This window comes from Hylobates moloch, unplaced genomic scaffold (assembly GCF_009828535.3).
Source record: "Hylobates moloch isolate HMO894 unplaced genomic scaffold, HMol_V3 SCAFFOLD_10, whole genome shotgun sequence".
NCBI classification, from domain to species: Eukaryota; Metazoa; Chordata; class Mammalia; order Primates; family Hylobatidae; genus Hylobates; species Hylobates moloch.
This window is the reverse complement of record NW_026652285.1, coordinates 58,127,267-58,146,680: the sequence shown is the minus strand read 5'-3', so window position 1 is coordinate 58,146,680 and position 19,414 is coordinate 58,127,267. Positions and strand designations below refer to the sequence as shown.

Below are 19,414 nucleotides of genomic sequence, written 5' to 3'. Positions count from 1 at the left end.
CTTTTTTTCTGCTTAAGCCAGCTTGAGTTGAGTTTCCAATGAACATGATATTGTTCTTTTTATAAAAGCTGATTATAATAGTTTGCTTGTATTCCCCTGAGGCCTAAATACTCCCTCAGGAATCCAGTATATCTTATTTCCACTTACTCCCTTGAATTAAATTTCTACTTGGGAAAATATGAACATGTCTCGCATCCTTCCATACAAACGACATAACTAACACACTCCTTTATATTATTTGATAAGTGTCATTGTGTTGGATTTCCTAAATCTGGTTCACCAGGGCATATGTAAAATTCAATAAATGAAAATATGGTACCCTATGAGCACTGGACTGTGTTTAAGTTCTAGGTCTGACATTGACATTAAATGATCTCTTTTAAGCTAGGTGACCTTAGATAGGTCATTTGTCTTCTTTGGATTCCTGTTTCTTCATTGGCAAAATGGTGAAGTTAAGCTAAAGAATATCAATATTAGCTCTATATATCTATATAGTGATTCAATCATTTCTAAAATAATTTCTTGTTAGATTACGTTATTCTATATATATCATCTTTAGTTTCTTTCAGCTATAAAAGTCTATGACTATCAATAGATCATCAAATTATTTCCCTACCTAGAAATGCCAACTGTCAACTCTTTTTTTCTCTTTTTTTCTTTTTTTTTTTTTTTTTTTTTGAGTTGGGGTCTCACTCAGTCACCCAGAGTGGAGTGCAGTGGTGCAATCTCAGCTCACTACAACCTCTGCCTCCCAGGCTCAAGCAATCCTTCCACTTCAGCCTCCCAAGTAGCTGGGACCACAGGTGCATGCCACCACACTCAGCTAATTTTTTGTATTTTTTGTAGAGACAGGGTTTCATCATGTTGCCTAAGCTGGTCTTGAACTCCTGAGCTCAAGCAATTCATCTGCCTTGGCCTCCCAAAGTGCTGGGATTACAGGCATGAGCCACCACACCTGGCACAACTCTCTATTTATCAAAAGGCTATTATTTTCATGATATTTTTGTTCTTCCATGCACTCACCCATCCATCCCTTCATTCATTCAACAAGCATTTACTGCATACTACTACGTATGGGGCAATGTGCTAAAAGGCTCTATTGCCATCCTGGGGAATATGCCACTCTACTAGAGGAGACAGACATTCAATGCCATTCATTAAATAAGCCCGGAAATATATATATATAATTTTTAAATATTGACAAATGCTATAAAGGACAAGTACAGATGTTTTAATAGCATATATCATGGAGATGTGACCTAGATGGAGGAGCAAGCAAGGCACATCCTCCCCAAGAGGGACAACTTGAATTGAGAGCTGATGGGTGGATGGGAGTTACCTGGACCAAGAGGCTGGGTAGGGGCCATCCCGACATGGAAATGGAAGAAACATGTTGGATGCCACTGGGGCCTGCCTCATTATGTGCTAGAGGATTTATCAGAAAACTTTTCCAAACTCTTGGTGGAGAAAAACATCATCATTTTCTCTGTTGACAAGAAAGAATTCGGAAACATGAAAAGCAAAAATCCTAAGTCAGATTCCAACAAAAGTGCTTGCTGAAGTCAAACTTTACCATTTTTTAACTTGCCAAGTCTTCTTCCTGTGCAACACCTCTGACTCACTTTAACTTACACCTTGGGGAAGTCACTCGACTTCCTTGAGTCTCAGTTTTCTCATCCATAAAACATGAGGCTTGGGTTATATATATGATTTCTAAGGTCTCTCTCCTATTCAGCATTTTATGTTTCTAGAAATACACCTGAGTTAGTGGGGAGGGGAGGAGAGACCATGAATCCCACAACGCACACTTGTGGATATATTTAAAAAGCAAAAATCAGTGTGGATTCATAGTACAAGGAAATGTTATAGGTATTGCAGCTTTGGAAATACTGGTTGGATGGAGCCAAAAATAGCTAATGCATCCACAGTTAATGCAGGGATACTGCGATGAAGCGTTTCCTTGGCAATTGACTTACTTAAAGGAAAAGTAACTCAGTTTGATCAAAGACTGGTTTCTCTGCTTCTCCTCCTCTCTATGGGTTCTTTGATTATAACTCAGTGCAAAGGGAAAAATGGTTGATAGATCAATTTCACTAAAAAAACAAAGGTCATCCAAAAATATCAGGAAAGGGACAATCCGATTGGATCCAAACAAGCAAATACTCTGATGGGAGAGGCATGCTCAGCTCTGTGTGCCCTCGAGTGTTGTGCACATGCCTTAGGATCACTTCTGCCCTAAATCTCTTCCTATGGATCCCCCAAGCTCTTAAATCATCAACACCAGAATTTACAGGAATCTGACATCTGTCAATCTGAACATAAAGCCTTAGATTTCACACCAGAGTCAGCTCCTTCTAGAGAAGGAAAAAGGACAATAGCTGCTATTTCTTAGCATGCATAATCAATGCTGCAGGGGTTGCTAAGCAACAGCAGAAAGGCTGTCAAACATCCCTGGGTGTCTCCAATGGAAGAGGAGCAAGCCCAGCAGTCACTCCACAGAGGTGAGAAGCTGTGCAGTCCCCGGCAGCTGCATTCAGTTGGTTTCATTCCTTTAAAAAATCCCTTCATTGTGGTCAGGGCTGAACCACAGACATTTTCTTCCCAGGCTCCTTTGGATAGTCTTTGAATACACTTTCAATAGGCCTAAAGCCCTAAAAATGAGCAGGTCAGGCTGGCGAGTGACAGCTCTGTGAAAGGTCCATGGGTTATTCCGATCCAATTCAGCCTGGAGCCTGTGGAAGGTCGGGCTAGTCCCTTATGTGGCTGCAGCCTCTGAATCCCAGAGAGTTGAAATAAACATCCTCTCTGAAGCTTGAAATTACTCTAGCAAACATAAGCAAAACCTCCCATTTCAAAAAAAAAAAATTCACATGTAAGGTCACTGACATGAGACTTCTTAAGTTTGTGACCATGAAGTTAGAATGAATTTTTAGTCTGCAGGCACTTTATCCTCCTTATTTGAGATGACAGATGATAGTTTCATTTGAATTTCAACAAGAATGAAACTAGCAAAGAGAAGAGTTGGGATTTAACAAAGAATTAAATCCTGTTTTTCCTTTTTTTAAGCAGTGTTGATTAAAGATCATCATAGGTCATTACTTTGCAAATACTTACTTGGCAAAGCCAGGATGTATATGAAGACTAGGCCCTAGGTCTGGTTCAGAGGTGGAACTAGGAATGTGATTGGGATGTAAACCAGAGAGGGGCCTCACTGACAGTGGTAATGGGACATATGCCCAAACAGAAGCATGCCGTGGGCAGGAAAGTGGAATGGCATAAGATGTCTTTTAAGGCCAACCCAGGTACTAGGCTAAACATCACCGTCACCAACTGACTCTTCATTGTTAGTTGTCCAAGCCCTGAAGTCCTGTTTGAGCATATGTTTGGAAGGAAATGTAACACATAAGCTGAGGGTGCCCTGGATTCAGCTACGCAACACACTCTCCTTAAAGGTATTGCAGGAAGTACAGAGAAGTAGGCACAGGGCAAGAAGTGGTACTAAGATGAAAGGCCATACCCACTGAGGAATCTGTTGGCTCTATCTCTATATCTGCCTGAGGTTTCTCAGCTATTTCTACACTCTCATCTAGGATTCCCTAGTCTCCCAGGATTTCTTTACATTCAAATAGTCCATCTTGTGACACCCTCAGAGTCTGAAGGTCTGACTTAGCTTCCTGGGTGGCAGTACAAAATATGCGCCCAGAACACGAATCCAGGGTCTTAAGTTTCCTTGTCTATAATACATGGCTAGCCTAGGATTAGATGTTCCCAAAGATTCTTCCATCTCTAACATGTGATCAAACTATGAATTTACAAAAATAGAGCTACCTTTTGGTCTCATTTAACCAAAAGGGGGAAAAAAAAGATACAGTAAGAAGAAAACAGAGACTGCAGATTTAACACTGCCAAATGTTCTGAACATTTTGTGCTAAACAATGACAAACAAAACTTTTTGAGTAAGTAAAAGAAAGGAGGAAGTAATAGCAAAAGCAAGAATTAAACATCTCCAGGATGACTGCAAGATTCTTTGCCACCTTCTACCCCATTCACCCTCACATCTCTCTAGGATCTCCTTCCTCTCCTCTCTCCTCTCTCCCCTCTCTCTCTCCCCCTCCATTTGTCCATCTTGGGGAGATGATGTTTATTTGAAAAACGTTTACATTTATCATTCCTAGGAAGGCCTGTTCTTTATTCACCCCAAAGTACAGAGTTTAGGAGTCTTCTCTGAGAGTATAGGAGTATCATGCCACCTTGGTTAGTTTCTTTTGGTGACAAAGAAAGCAAATGTACAGTTTTTCTATTTGGATAAACTTTAATAGAAACCATTTAGTCTGCCGGATGACTCCAAGAATAATTTTATTTCTCAGTTGCGCCCATTATGTATGTACTGAAATATTTTAGTGTTAAGTATAACAGTCATGGAATAGACTCCTGATTTTCTAAAATGAAAAGTTGTCCTGGTTATAACTAGTAAATAAATGCCATTTGTAAAAATGTTTCCTGTTTGGCAGAAATAAAACACAGCAAAAAACTCAATCATCTTATATTAAGTCAAGAACTTACATTTTATTACATTAGCCATGTCCATATTCATTTGGAGCTTATTTCATTTTATAAATATATGCCTCTTTTAAGTGTTTTAAATATATATTACCCATTATTTTGGTGAGTTAAAAATTTTTTGAAAAAATATATGTAAAATACCTGAAGGCTTTTGTGCTATTTTTGTTAATTCTTGTGTTTTAGAGAGCTCAGTGGAAATTGTATCCCTTTCAATCATAATGCTTATCTAATTGAAGACCAGGACTCCTTTTTGAGTTTATGAGGACATGACTATGATGGAGGACTTTCAGTCTTCATTTTAGTAAAACCACCATGTCTCCTTGGGTGGTGAATTCCACAGGAGACGCCATCCAGGCCTGGATGAAATCATGCCTGTGCTATATAAAACCCTGGAGATTTGTATGCATCTGGGAGGGTCAAGGTAGAGAATTGAGTGGCACAGAGGCTGAGAGGGGAAGTGGAGTCCACAATCCTTTCTTCCAGAACCATAAACCTGACACAAGCTTCAGCTGAGCTTGGCACAAGCACCAAACAATTTGAGGAGACACATGTGAGTCTTCAGGACTCAGCTGGTCGAATTCTGTTTGGCCCCACTGACTTCCATCCAATATTCAGTTAGCATGAACTTGGAAGAGTAGCTCAGAGCTCTTCACAGCCTGCAGACTTGTCAGTGGCCCCTGAGAAGAACCTCTGACAGTTGGATGTGCCCCAAATGTCCTTTTGACTGTCCATTTAGTTTAAAGGAATTTGGATACATCCACCATAGCTGGAACAATTTACTCCTGCATTGGCCACCAAAATACAATAAAATAGAGTTAAATTTCCACACTTAAGTGTGATCATGGTTAATGAGACATTCTGGAATGTTCTCTTACCTTCACTGCCACCAAGATCTTGTCCTGCTCAGGACAGAGGTTATAGCATTCAGCTAGGAACACTTTTCCAAAGGCTCCTTCACCTAGCTCCCTTTTCAGAACAATGTTATGTCGCTTGATGTGCTGAACAACTGCAAAACAAAGACAGAACGGAAATTGGAATTGAAGCACGCAGAGGTGAAGGCAGCGGGTGAAGAGTTGGTGGCCTGTACCTGAGCTTCCAGACCCAAGAGTCTCTCCTCTGTGCACAGTGAACCAAAGAAGCTGGGTGTCCATCTTCACAGTCCACCCCAAATGTCTGGGCGGAGGTTTCATCACCTTATTCTCCAGAAGTCAGTTATTGTTTCTGATAAAACTAAAGTAGATACCTAGTTGCTGACTGCAAAATATCCTTGATAAACTTTATAGACTAAAAAAGGGGAGAAATGAGAAATTCACCTTAATGGCAGGCTTCTTATAAGCCAGATGCTTTGCATATATTTGTTAGTAGTGTGTCCAGCGGGGCAAAGCAGAGAGATAGCTAGCAATCCTGAATTCTTGGTTAAGCCATCTCAGATTCCTAAGGGAGACAGAGTCAGAGGATACAAAAGGAGAATGCAAGATCTTTGCGTTGTTAGTTAAGGTTTTGGCCTGACCTCAGTTTTAGCCTTCTAGTGGGGTGGGCTAAAACATGGTTGGGCCTCATTGACTTCCTTTGTTTGGATCAGAAACATCTAGACGTCTGCATTAAGGACTAGCTTCCTTAGCCTTGTTTTAAAATCATGGCTCAGTCTTGGCTGTCCAAGGCCAAGAAGAAACAAAAACAGATGATTCCCAGGACAAGAGAATGTTCCTCCCTACAGTCTGGAGCAGCGATGGCTCAAGTCCTTCATCCATACGCCCTCTTGGTGCACAAGGCAGGAGGCAGTTAAGGGTCCTCAGCAGCTCACTGGCTGCAAGGTGGAAACCAGAGAGGAAGCACACCAAAGGACAGAGGTCATGGAGGAGAAGCCCACAAGGAGACCCTGCAGAGGACAGAAGTACATGTGAGCTGTGCCTCCTCACTCAGCACGTTAAATGTTGAGTCCCTTGGCACGGGAGTTCCACTGGGTCTTGGCTGGTATTGTTTTCTGAACTCCTTGTTGCTGAATGGTAGTGCATTAAAAAGAGATTGTGATGCCCTCTAGAGCTTGGAATGTGTGGCCAGCTATGTTCTCTCATTTCAGTCTCACAATCCTGTGACATAATCCTCTCTGCATTTTACAAGTGGGAAAACAGTCTGCAGGAATTTCCAAGATTCACAGTCTGGGAATGGAATTGGGATTTGAACCCGAGTCTGTCTGATTCCAGAGTTTATGTGTTTTCTTCTACTTCACAAAGTCTCTTTTCAATTGTAAACTGTACTAAACATGAGCGGAGACTTAATTTATAAGAGAAATAGAGAAAAAAGTAAAAACAATTGCCAGGCTTCCTCTCTGCTTAGTTCATCCTTCAAAGCCCCGTTCAAATTCTTACTCTCTCACAGAGCTTTCCAGGACCACTTTGACCACCAAAGACCTCTTTCTCTGAACTCACATTCTGTCATGGCTTATTCGTATTCTGATATATCCCCCAATTATATCACATCTGTAAGCTCCCAAGGTTAAGAGCAAGCCCTAAATATCTCCTGATGCCTCGTGCAACTCAAAGTAGAGGTTTAGTACTGCAGTGTAATTTGATAACATTTTTCAAAAATTTTTTTAATTGATCGTGAACTGCATTATAAGAAAATATAAACCATATCTCTGTAGTTTAATTTAAACTGCAGTAAATAATAATAATAAAATGGATACCTATGAACCCACCATCCCATTTAAGAAATAGAATATCACCAGTAACTTTGAAGCACCAATATGTTCTTTCCTGATTGTACCTGCATTCCTACTTATCTCCCAGAGCTTGTTCAGCTTCACCTGTTTTTCAACCTATGTTAAATGGAGTTATACTGTACAAATTCTTGCAGATCTTGCATCTCTCTCTCAACAGTGTCCTTGAGATTGGGTTATATTGTGTGTGTAGAAGCAATTATTTCCCTTATACCCCTGTATAATATTCTGTGGAAGGACTGTACCACCGTTTATTTATCCATTCTACGTTGATGGACAGCCTGTTCAGTTTCTTTTTGGACACAACTTTATAGAAAATGCAAGTGGTAATTAAGATTTTGATTTAATAGGATTTTTTTCCCCCCCGATAATTCATGTGGTTCAGAGCTGTGAATGTCTTTGTGAGCCTCGGGGAACTCAGAGTGATAAAAATCAAAAGGTCTTTTTATGAGCAACAATATTGATGACTATAAGAACGTATATTAATTTCTCATGCTCCAGTGGCGATGCCTGAATTTAAGAGGAGAGAAATGTGTTCATTAGGGAGAGTGCCCATATAAAGACACAAATGTAATTCTTGCAGATAATTAGCTGCCCTATTTAAATCTAATATTTAACTCCCTGGTTGTCACATGTTCATTGGGAATTAAATTCCCACTTGATTTACTTCTCACTCTAACCAGAGCAAGGCAAGTATTTAACTTTTTTTTTTTTTTGCATTTGATTACATACCTTCTATCTTTTCGTAGTCCAAGCAGGAGAAAAATTTGGTGGAAAATAAGTTTTTAAGGCCAAAGCCACAATTTCATCATTTCCAAAACTAAAATTGATTAAAGCAGTTTTCCCATGTTGACCTTGAAAGCAGGAAAGGTGCATCTTTTCTTTAGGAAATGGGCTACTATATTTGCATTTATCTGCTTTGTTATGCTTTTGGGCACTGATCATCTGAGAGGTGTCCTTTTGCCAGTGTATTCTCTCTAAATGGAATACATTTCTCTCTCTCTCTTTTTTTTTTTTTTTTTGAGACAAAGTCTCGCTCTGTTGCCCAGGCTGGAGTGCAGTGGCACGATCTCGGCTCACTGCAACCTCCATCTCCCAGGTTCAAGCGATTCTTATTCCTCAGCCCCCTGAGTAGCTGGGACTACAGGTGTGTGTCACCACACCTGGCTAATTTTTTTATATTTTTAGTAGAGATGGGGTTTCACCATATTGGTCAGGCTGTTCTCAAACTCCTGACCTCGTGATCCACCCACCTCGGCCTCCCAAAGTGCTGGGATTACAGGCGTGAGCCACCGCGCCTAGCCAAATTTCTCTTTTTTAAGACTGAGCTACTTAGGGGCACAGGAATTCCGTATTTGTATTCCTGACAGTGGCTCGCAGTGCTGTGCATACAACTGGTGCTTTATAAATATCTGTGGAAAAATATGTTTAATAATAATAACCACAGACAAATACTACTTGACTATGTTATTTGAGTTAATTGAGGTCAACTCTTTTAAGTATGTAGGTGATAAAGTAGCTTTGTTCTCTGAGATGGCATCATCTAATCTGAAGCTTTCACATCATTGAACTAAGAACGTCTTCCCATTCTCCTTTAAGAAGGCATCGAAACTCATCCCAACTTGCCCATTTTCCATTTCCCTACAACACGACAAGAAGTCTCTAGTTATCCAGAACTATTCTCCCAATGTGGATTGCTTGTGCCCCTTCAGCTCCCCTGGACACCCCTCCACGGTGTACTCTGAGCTCACTGCCTGTGACTCCACAAGCTCCTTGTTTCCTCAACTCTCCTTAAACATCCCTTTACCTCCCTGATTTAAATAAAACCTCGGCAATGCACCAAGGATGCCCAAGCCTCTCAATTGGATGCCATCTCTATCCTTCATCACCTGGTACTTCAGGGCTTACACACCTGATTTCTGATCCTTTACTCCCTCTCCCTCCTGCTAGAGCCCCAGCTGTCTTGAAGCTTCTATCTTAGGGAGCCGTTAGCCTGCACCACCTCTGCTGACATCTCGGTTGCTCCTCTCACCCACTGAGCTCTGGGCCCACATTTTCCCTCTCCACCCTACCAGTGCCTTCCTTCTCAGGGTCCGAGCTCAGAAAGGCTCAGTAACCTGCCTAAGCTGTAACACCACTAGGCTGCCATTTCTCCTGCACCTTTCAACAGTGGAGCTAAGAGGCCAGACATCCAAAGTTTTAGTTTGGCTGATTGTGTGACATTAGGCTAACTTTTCCTGAGAGTAAGACTTCTGTAATGAAGGAAGCAATGCCCTGATTCACATTCTGGACAAACTCCTATCTCATTGTGGTCTAAGACTTTGAATATCACTGTCTTGAAGGGCTCTGTGGACATTTTTGATTCACTTTACACAAAATATCCTGAGTGAAGCATGCCTAAGGATTCCATGATAAATAAGCTATCACATAAGCATGCAAAATTCTCACATGCTTCCTTTCTCTGTGATCAGCCAATCCGCTGCTCTTAACTTTGGAGACTTGAGCAAAATCACCTTAAACCCAACATAAGCAACTGTAATAAGAAATAAATAAGAGGCTGGGTGTGGTAGCTCACACCTGTAACCCCAGCACTTTGGGAGGCTGAGGTGGGCTGATCACTTGAGGTCAGGAGTTTGAGACCAGCCTGGCCAACGTGGTGAAACCCTGTCTCTATTAAAACTAAAAAAATTAAACGGACATGGTGGCATGCACCTGTAATCCCAGCTACCCAGAGACTGAGGCAGGAGAATTGTTTGAATCCAGGAGGCAGAGGTTCCCGTGAGCAGGGATTGTGCCACTGCACTCCAGTCTGGGCAACAGAATGAGACTCTCTCTCAAATTAAAAAAAAAAAAAAAAAAAAGAACCAAACTCTACCATGAATGACTTCCTAGATTTGAAGGAAAACTCAAAACAATCACTTATTTAAAAAAACAAGTTTTATAGAAAAATTTCTGTGTAAAATTCACCCTGCCAAAGGAAAAGGAGGAATCAAATAAGAGCTGTAGGAAAAACACCACCAAACTCGTGTGATCTGCACCCTGTCTGGGCAACCCTGTCACTGATGGAATTTTTCAGAATGGAAATGTGGTGCCCTTGGTCATTTGTCCCATGAGTGCCAAAAGTGAACTGACTTCCGGCTTTGTGTTCGTATCACATTAGAGTCCTGAAAAATGCATTGCGTCGCAATGTGTCTTCAGCAGTTGACATAGATGCTTGTAGTTTCAGATTGCTTAAATCAAATTCTGGTATAGATTCCTCCCAGAAGTACATATTCTATATATACACACAGGCAATAGATAAAGTATTACTCCATGTCTATACCCATTGCTATGAAATCTAAAACTAATAAAAAATAAATATAACTTAATTCATTTAAGGTCTCAGATAGGAAATGTGCCTTTCCCATTTCCTCAATAATGGGATTTCATAGATACTCTTGGCCCAGTGGACTTATTCCACTAAACATATGGACTTTCAACAGAGACACTTATTCAGTATCTAATATATGCCAAGGACAAAGCAACCTGCAGTTAAAAAGAGAGAGATCTGAAAGTTTTCAGGAGAAAAATTAAAAGTAATATACTCTAGAAGATAATGTCCTGTACTAGAAGTGCCCGAAATTCTCTCCCTCGGTTTCCCTGTGGTCCTAAATGCAGAGCCCGCCTTTAGCAGTTCCATCTCCCAGGACCGAATAGTGTGATAGGAAAAGAACTTAAAGATAATTGAGACTGGCTCCCTCAGGTTTGACAGATCAGTGAGAGGCTTGGCACAGTGACATGACTTTCCCGGGGCCACACAGCTAGAAGGTGACCGAGCTAGGATTCAGGTTCCCTCCCTCTCAGAAAAGCAACCCTTGGACTCTGAAATAGAGGATGCTGATTCATACTGAAGACAGAGAGGGTTTCCTGACATTAAAATGAAAACAGGTATTTCATTTAGTTAATATCTTTTCTACTAGAAATACTTGAAACACTCATGTTTATCATCTGAAATGAACCACACATCTCATAATAAACAATTTCATTAGAAAACTACTGATAAATATAAAATATGAATGTTAAAAGCAGAATGTAAATGTTAAATACTTCAAAAAATGCTTGAACTTGATATAAAATAAAATTAACAAAAATGATTTTCCAAATATCTTAATGTATTAGCAGCATATTGAATCAGGTAAAATCATCCACCTTATAAAAACAAATTTGTGTGAAAGATAGAAACTATATTTTAAAGTTTCACCTACATTTTTATTAAGATACAAGTTGGTACTAAATTAAAAAATAAATGCAATTAAGACCACAGACATAAAACACACCAGAACAAGAAAAGGCTAAATATTCATAAATAATATTAAGGATGAAATAGAGCATGTAACAAGACTGAGCCATTCTGAAGCACTTCTCAGCAAAAATTCCCAATGTGCATTATCATCAATTAATTTCATATCCCTCTGAATGAGGTCAATAGCCACACTTATTTTACAGATGACACCTCAGTTAATTGACTTACTTGTGGCCATAGAGCAATCCACTTACTTATCCTTTTCCAAGTACTATTTCCAATGAAATAAGGAAATAGGGAGGGAACAGGGTGCCTAACCTGTGCTGATTGCTATTATGGGCCAGAGAATGTGCTAAGAGATTTACAGGACTTATCAATTGTCATAGCAATCTGGAAGGGTATTCTTACCTCCATTTTCAAACTAAGGAAACAAAGAGGAGGACTGGATTAGCTACATAACTCATGTGAGATTGTATAATTAGTAAGAGGCAGGGTTTGAATTCTTTCCACTACAACATACCTTGCCTTGGCCTTCTTATAAAAAACAAGCGAAAGAGAAAGCATATGAATTCAGCTGTGCCTATCTAGGAAATCAGAGGTCTATTTCTATCAATTTACTTCAATAAACTTTTACTATGCACCTACTAAAAGGGCCTCAGCATTTTCTAGGGCCTAGAAAAAGAGAAGAGTAAAATAATCCCTGTCTTCAAGGACCTTATAACCTAAAGGGCAGAAAAACCCATGTACATATATCTTTCATGCCATTTACTTACATCTTTGCTCCATTCACAAAAGATTTTAGGTACTATAAATGACACAAAGAAAAACAAAAACTGTAATAATAACTGAAGTCAAGAGAAATAAAATAGGAAGTTAGGACAAGGTGTTAAGTAGAAATGCAAGCATGAAGATTCTAGGGTCCTCAGTGGTTATTAAACTTAAGTCGTAATTTGATCCTAAGCTTGCTGGCAGGAGAAGCCAAAAATAAAACACAATAATTTACAAAATTTTGGCTACTTATAAATAAAAACACAGGGATCCCTTCTTCATGAAGTAAGATTCTTCATGACAGTTTGTTTTCAAAGGAATGTTTCAAATCGATTTTACAAAAGGGATGCTGATAGGCACAATGATCAATGTCCTCAAAAATGTCTCCAGAGTAAGAAGTGAGTTTCCTAAAAATAGTAGTCATAACAGAGATCAATAAGAAATGAACACATGACACAAAAACTATCTTCAGCCAAGGCATTGCATAAGGAGTCCATAGCTCTTATCATAAGGACATTAAAATAAACACCTATGGGCATACTCAAGAATGCTTTGGGCATGGAGTTGACAAATAGGTGTAATTTCCCCTAATCCACTGCTGAGCCTGGAATACATGAGACAACCAAAACTATTTTATTAACAAATAATAATGCAAACATGTAAAAATAGATGAGTAATTGAATAAGAGAAAAAATGGTGAGAAACAGAACACTTAAGAGGGGAGAAGAGAAAGAACCAGGATGAGGAGAAAGAAAAGTCCAGAGTGGATTTAGGAAAGGTGGTTTATCTTGGTTTTTCCGAAAGAGGAACAGCAGGCAACATGCCATAAAAAAGGAAAGAAACTGGGCCGGGTGCGGTGGCTCATGCCTGTAATCCCAGCACTTTGGGAGGCCGAGGTGGGCGGATCACCTGAGTCCGGAGTTCAAGACCAGCCTGACCAACATGGAGAAACCCTGTCTCTACTAAAAATTCAAAATTAGCAGGGCATGGTGGCACATGCCTGTAATCCCAGCTACTTGGGAGGCTGAGGCAGGAGAATCGCTTGAACCCGGGAGGCAGAGGTTGCATTGAGCTGAGATCATGCCATTGCACTCCAACCTGGACAACAAGAGTGAAACTGCATCCCAAAAAGAAAGAAAGAAAGAAGGGAAGGAGGGAAGGAAGGAAGGAAGGAAGGAAGGAAGGAAGGAAGGAAGGAGGAGACTGGATTATGGAGGGCTTTGAATATCTCACTAAGTAGTTCAGACAAGTTCTGGCACTAATAAATATGACTTCCTTCTCTGTGCCTCCCCTTCCTCATTGTTAAATAAGGGAGTTTGGACTACATGGCATCTTAGGTCTGCCCCAGCTCACACACTCCACAGCCATGAGTCCATGATTTTACATTATATATGTGAGTCCTGGGGAGCTGTTGAAGACCTTTGAGCAAGGTAAGAAGTGATCAGGGCAAGTCTTTAGAGAGATTCATCTGGCTGGACTAAAACTGGAAGCAAAGAAGCCAGTGAGGGCATAGCACTAGAACTTATGCTCACAGAGGCTGGTACAGAGCTGAGGGCGGGCTCCATCCCGTCCCTCATCCATCTTTCCTCTCCAGCCTCTTGCCTGTCAAAAGTCCACAGCTCAGCAAGACTCTTGTGGGAAGTGCTGTCCCCAGCCACAGAAGCTGCAGTCAGATCTATGACCCCAAAGGGTACAGAGGATGTCACCAAAAACGAATCCTCAGAGAATGACTACGAGGAAAATCAGGGCAAGACAGAAAACAAAATGAAAATGAACTAATCAGAGGCAGGAGAGGGCCATGGATCATGACCACGAAGACAACAGAAGGCAGCCTGCCCTGGGTAGTGTCCTGAATGGGAAGTGAGGAAATGGAAGCCAGGACTGGAGAATGGAGGCTGAGCCTGTGGGAAACTGGGGAGGGGGCGGAGGATGCAGGGGCAGACAGGTCCATCTAGAGACAGCACCATGGCTCCAGCACACGGGGGTTAGGGGCTGTTTTGAGGTTTGAGAGTATTTGTAAGTTAAGAGGAACAGTTGAGGGTCAGAAATAAAATAGCTCCAAAAAAAAAAAAAAAGAAGAGAAGAGAAGAAGGCAGAGGAGATAATTGCTGGAAGAGATTCCTAGGGAAGGTGCAGAGAGGACAGTGGGGTGGGGGCGCAGAAAAATTCTGAACAGAGAAGAGAGATTTTCAGTGAGCTAACTTCTGAGGGCCTCAGGCCCTCATAGCACTGGGCCACCGAAGGAGCAAGTGGACCTTCAGAGATTCCCAAGGGGCCTAGACACGCAAGCCATCCTAAGCCTCTCCATTTAGCCTTGCATTTATTTGGTGCAGTGATCGACTAGACACACTGCTGCAAATCAACTTTACATTTCTGGGAGGGCACCAGGGACCTATAGATGCCTCATACAACATCCAGTGCCAGCAAATGGCCCTTTCCTCACTAGACTAATGTTTAATACCCCAAATGAGAGCAAGTATCCATAGGAGTGGAGGGAGAAAGGCTTAATTTAACCTGCACGTTACAGCAGATAAAAGCAATGGAATTATTTGAAGTTAAATTCCCAAAACTTCTAGAAAAAAGCCAAGGGGGGAAAGCCCCAGAAATCTTTCAAGCTGTTAGACTAAAAAGAACACCACATTTCAAAATACACATACGGTACATCCTTCGCTTTGACATCCCCGAACAGCCAAAATTATATCTGTTCTACACACTGGCATGTGGTAGAATTGGATTGATTTGCCCTGACAGCTCTCCCCGCTGGAACAATACTTGTCAGTCAGTCCCGGCAATGTTTGTATTTTCAAGAATCATTATGCAGCGTGATTGTACAAAATCCTGGCAGGTGGGCCAGACAGTCTTATCTCTGACTCTGTGTCCCTGTGCCCTAAAGTTCTTCCTGCTCTCAAGGCTGGAAAGCCTCATGCTTTCAACCCTTGTACCTCCCACGCTGTGCGCATAAACCTTTCTTTCTTTCTTTCTTTCTTTCTTTCTTTCTTTCTTTCTTTCTTTCTTTCTTTCTTTCTTTCTTTCTTTTTTCTTTTTCTTTCTTTCTTTGAGACAGGGTCTCACTCTATCATACAGGCTGGAGTGCAGTGCAGTGGCAGATCACAGCTCACTGCAGCCTCAACCTCCTGGATTCAAACAGTCTTCCCACCTCAGTCTCCCAAGTAGCTGGGAGTACAGGTGCGTGCCACCACACCACATAAACCTCCATTGAGGTCTCTTTGCTAGTGTCTGTTTTATCCCTGGTATCCTCCACTCCTGTGCCCTCCCCACAAAAACTTTTCTTCCTTCAACAATTTAAACTAGTAGCTACTACAGTTTTTTGTTTGTTTGTTTTTGTTTTTGTTTTTGTTGTTGTTTTTGAGATGGAGTCTCACTCACGCTGTCGCCCAGGCTGGAGTGCAGTGGCGCAATCTCGGTTCACTGCAACCTCTGCCTCCCGGGCTCAACCTCCCTGGTAACTGGGATTTTTTAGGTGTGTGCCACCATACCCAGCTAATTTTTGTATTTTTAGTAGTGATGGGGTTTTGCCATATTGGCCAGGCTGGTCTCCAACTCCTGACTTCAAGTGATCTGCCCGCCTTGGCCTTCCCAAGTGCTGGGATTACAGGCATGAGCCACCACACCAGGCTGCTACTACAGTTTTCTAATTGACTTCTTTAAGTAAGTTGGCTTTTACCAATGAACCTCTGAAGGAATGTTCCCATGGTGGAAGAAATCTTTTCTTTTTGGTGGGGATAAATTAAAAAATCACACCAGTGGTTATTCAGGGGCTTCCCTGACCTGTATCTTAATGAATGAACATTATATTTTTACATAGATATATGGAGTATCTTCTCTGTGCACATACTCTAATGAGGGCACAGGAATAGGTAAGAGAAATAGAGCAATGACAATAACACAATCAGAATGTGATAAACAGCGATAACAGTGACAAGCAATGTGTTCTGCAGCTGGGCAACTCAGAAAGGCTCCATGGAGTCATCGGGGCCAACTTTACAAAAACAGGCTGGAGTTTTTAATGGGGAAAGCTCTGAACAGAGGAAGGAGCAAGTGCTCAACCTATTAAGAGGCTGGTGGGCATTTTTTGAGGTCCAGAACTCCATGCAAGCTTCCCAGGCTGCTCTCCTCAGCTGTAGACTCTACCCCAATTCCATAGAAGGCAGAGGCTCAGCAGAGCTCACAACCACTGATACATGGCCAATGTCTGAAAGGCGGAGGGTCACAGGCAATATTTTTGGAGGCATCCCAAATGGCTTCCATCTCTGGATGGTTTTCAGATCGGTTAATATGCAAAGCAGAGTCCTGTGCTATTTCCTCTTTAATATGCTTATTTGAGAGCTCTTATTTTAAAAGGTATTGCTAATATCTATTTTCCTAAAAGGATTTTGCAATACTTCCAAAACCTTTCAAACCAACCTACTTTCCCCCACTCCTTCATTTACCATTTAATCATCTAAGGGAAAAAGAACTGTGTTTGGTGCTGTGGAAGACTCAAGGATGAATAAGAGGAAGGGGAAGTCAGTGGTTGTTAATTGCACATTAGCTGTGTGCTGGGCATGTTTTAGGCATTGTGCATGCATTTTCTGATTCAAACATCCTGATGGGCCTCGGGAGAGACATCACTGTCCCCATTTTGGGGATGTAGTAACTGGGTCTTGAAGACGTTAAGGAAGGTGCCCAAAGTTATGCAGCTGGAAAGTGGGCAAGGCATGCCGGAATTGCTTCAAAGCCCACACAGTCTCTCCCTATAGAACACGATTCTTTTGCTCAAAAGATGGAGAGTCTAACAGAGAGATGAGATAAGTATACAAATAAAGTTGTAAAAGGCAGAATGTAAAAACTGCCATAACACGTGTAAAAATTACTGGGTTAAGGGTATTAGAAGAAGCAAATCCTTTGAGCATAGGGTTTGGGGTTGGAAGATGTGCCCTTTGAACTCTCTCTAGTAAGCTGAGCAGAACTTGAAGTGTTGGTTGGAAAGAGAACATTGTTCGACACAATGAATTGTGACATTTCCAGGACGGCAGGATGCCACTGACCCAGTCATATGCTGGGCTTTCAGTGAAGACGTCCACGTGAAAGAACAAATTCTGAAAACTATTTCGGTTGAATCACATGAAATTTCCATTCATACAGGTCAAAAATGAACCAATGCTATTTCATATAGCTCAACCTAATTGATCACTAAGTCATATCTTCACACACAGCACCCCTGAATTTTAGGGAAAAAATCCATAGTTTGTTTTAATTTTAAGAAAAATATTAAAAAAGCAATACATGCACATAACAAGCTAAGTAGTACCAAAGAGTTTAAGATGGAAAGAAATTGTTCCTTTCCACAATCCTTTCTGTCATTGGTCCCACTCTCCTGGGCAGCCAATTTGAACACATTTGATTTTTGGTTTTCTGGGTATTATGTCCATAACTCTAATGAATATGCTTATAACTTCTGCTCAGGTTTTCTCACTTATTAATTCCCCACTACATAGAGGAGGATTTAGCTTGCACTATCTCTTATCTCCTCTCAAGAATTGGGAGTTGCATTATTTTTCATTCTTCTATTAACTATCTTTCATCCTTATATCTTTATTCCAGCCATATCCTGACACTACTTTTCTGAATAGCCCTTATAAGAATATAAGAACAGTGCAGGCAGGAAAGACAAAGGCTGTATAAAATCAGTGGAATATTACTATAGCCTGTCCCCAGAAGTCAAATAACCCTTTCTCTGCAGCCACCAGATGTATTTCTTTGTCCCCTGCCTCTTTACACCCTCCATATCAATGAGTTGCAGAATCTCTGGTGTGAATTCATGTCAAGAAGCACTGGTGTTAAAAGTAGTTTATGAGCTGAGGGCAGATTTATAAAGTGAGAGTCACAGTGCTTGGGTTCCTCTCCTCTGTCTTGAGATAAGGATTTGTTTTGTATGCTTCTGTCAGCTGGAAGACTGCCACACTTTGCAGTCCATGCTACAAACTCAGCTTTTGAGGACAGTAATAAGAACTGTACAACAAGGTCACATTTACCTAATCATACTGCTTCAGAAAAAAGAGAATTACTCCACCCATTGGGCATTGGGGTCCTTTGGGGTCCTGGTGAAGACACTGCAGAGGGTCAGACTAATCTGGCTGCTGTTATGGCTCCCACATTTTGTCATGAAGTCCCTCCTCCTGGGAGAGCTTCAGTGATGCTATTATGCAGGGAACTACTTACTCTGGGTGATAAAAAATTCTGTTCTTATATGTTAGTATGAACCATTTACATCTGGGATTGATTGGCATGGTCTAAAGTATTAAAATGGCATCAAATATTCCGAATAGATTATATTGGAGAAATTCACTCAAGAATAAGCCAATGTTAAATTATACTGAAATTTATGCTGAAGTTGAGGAAGTAATCTGCTGATGACACTGTCCCTGTGGGGATGGCTGAAAGATTCTAATACTTCCCGCAGCACCTCCTTAGAAAGGTATTGAAGAAATCCCTTTAGTTGGTGAGGTGAGGGCATCAGCTGGCCTCTTACCCATAACGGTGAAGTGAAGGGCAATGTAAGTCCTAATGGATGAGATTTTTCAACAGATTTCTGGAAGGGAGATGGGGGCATGGCTTCCATGTTAATGCATGAAACATAGAGTAGAAGAATCCTCACCTCAGGACATGCTGTAGTGGAGTCAGCAGTAGAGGCAGGACTGCCCCATTTGATGGAGGCTAGAATAGCTCCAGGCTTGGGGCCAGCAGGTGCAACAGAGGGAAGGAGTGGGAAAGAGCTTAAGCACAAAGGAAGGACAACTGGATGAGTGGTGTGCACTGCCATCTCCAGTCTGGAAGAGTACCAGATAGCCTGTTATTTATCCTCAGGCCAAAAAGAGACAGGTCTCAGTCTTGCCTGCATGGACAAGGCTCTAGGGAGAGCCTGACCTGTCAAGGGAATTAAACCATCTGCAAAGAAAGTGAGGATCTAACATTGAACTCAGGTCTCTTCTGTGATCTAGGGTCCCCCAACCTAAGACTACTTCAGTCAACCAACAGTATTTGTAAAGAGAAAAAAAAAAGTCCCTCCACCTTATGAATGT

At 41.3% G+C, this 19,414-nt stretch overlaps 1 protein-coding gene across 4 annotated transcripts in view; it reads right to left on the bottom strand.

Annotated features, from left to right (window-relative positions):
* The window catches only part of NTRK2 (neurotrophic receptor tyrosine kinase 2), a 545,280-nt gene that overhangs the window by 88,104 nt on the left and 437,762 nt on the right, over window positions 1-19,414 (bottom strand). For all 4 annotated transcript variants that reach the window (XM_058445160.1, XM_032164403.2, XM_032164408.2 and 1 more), the window contains one exon: window positions 5,439-5,569. In XM_058445160.1, coding sequence (XP_058301143.1) covers window positions 5,439-5,569 — 131 coding nt within the window. The remainder of the gene's footprint in view (window positions 1-5,438; window positions 5,570-19,414) is intronic.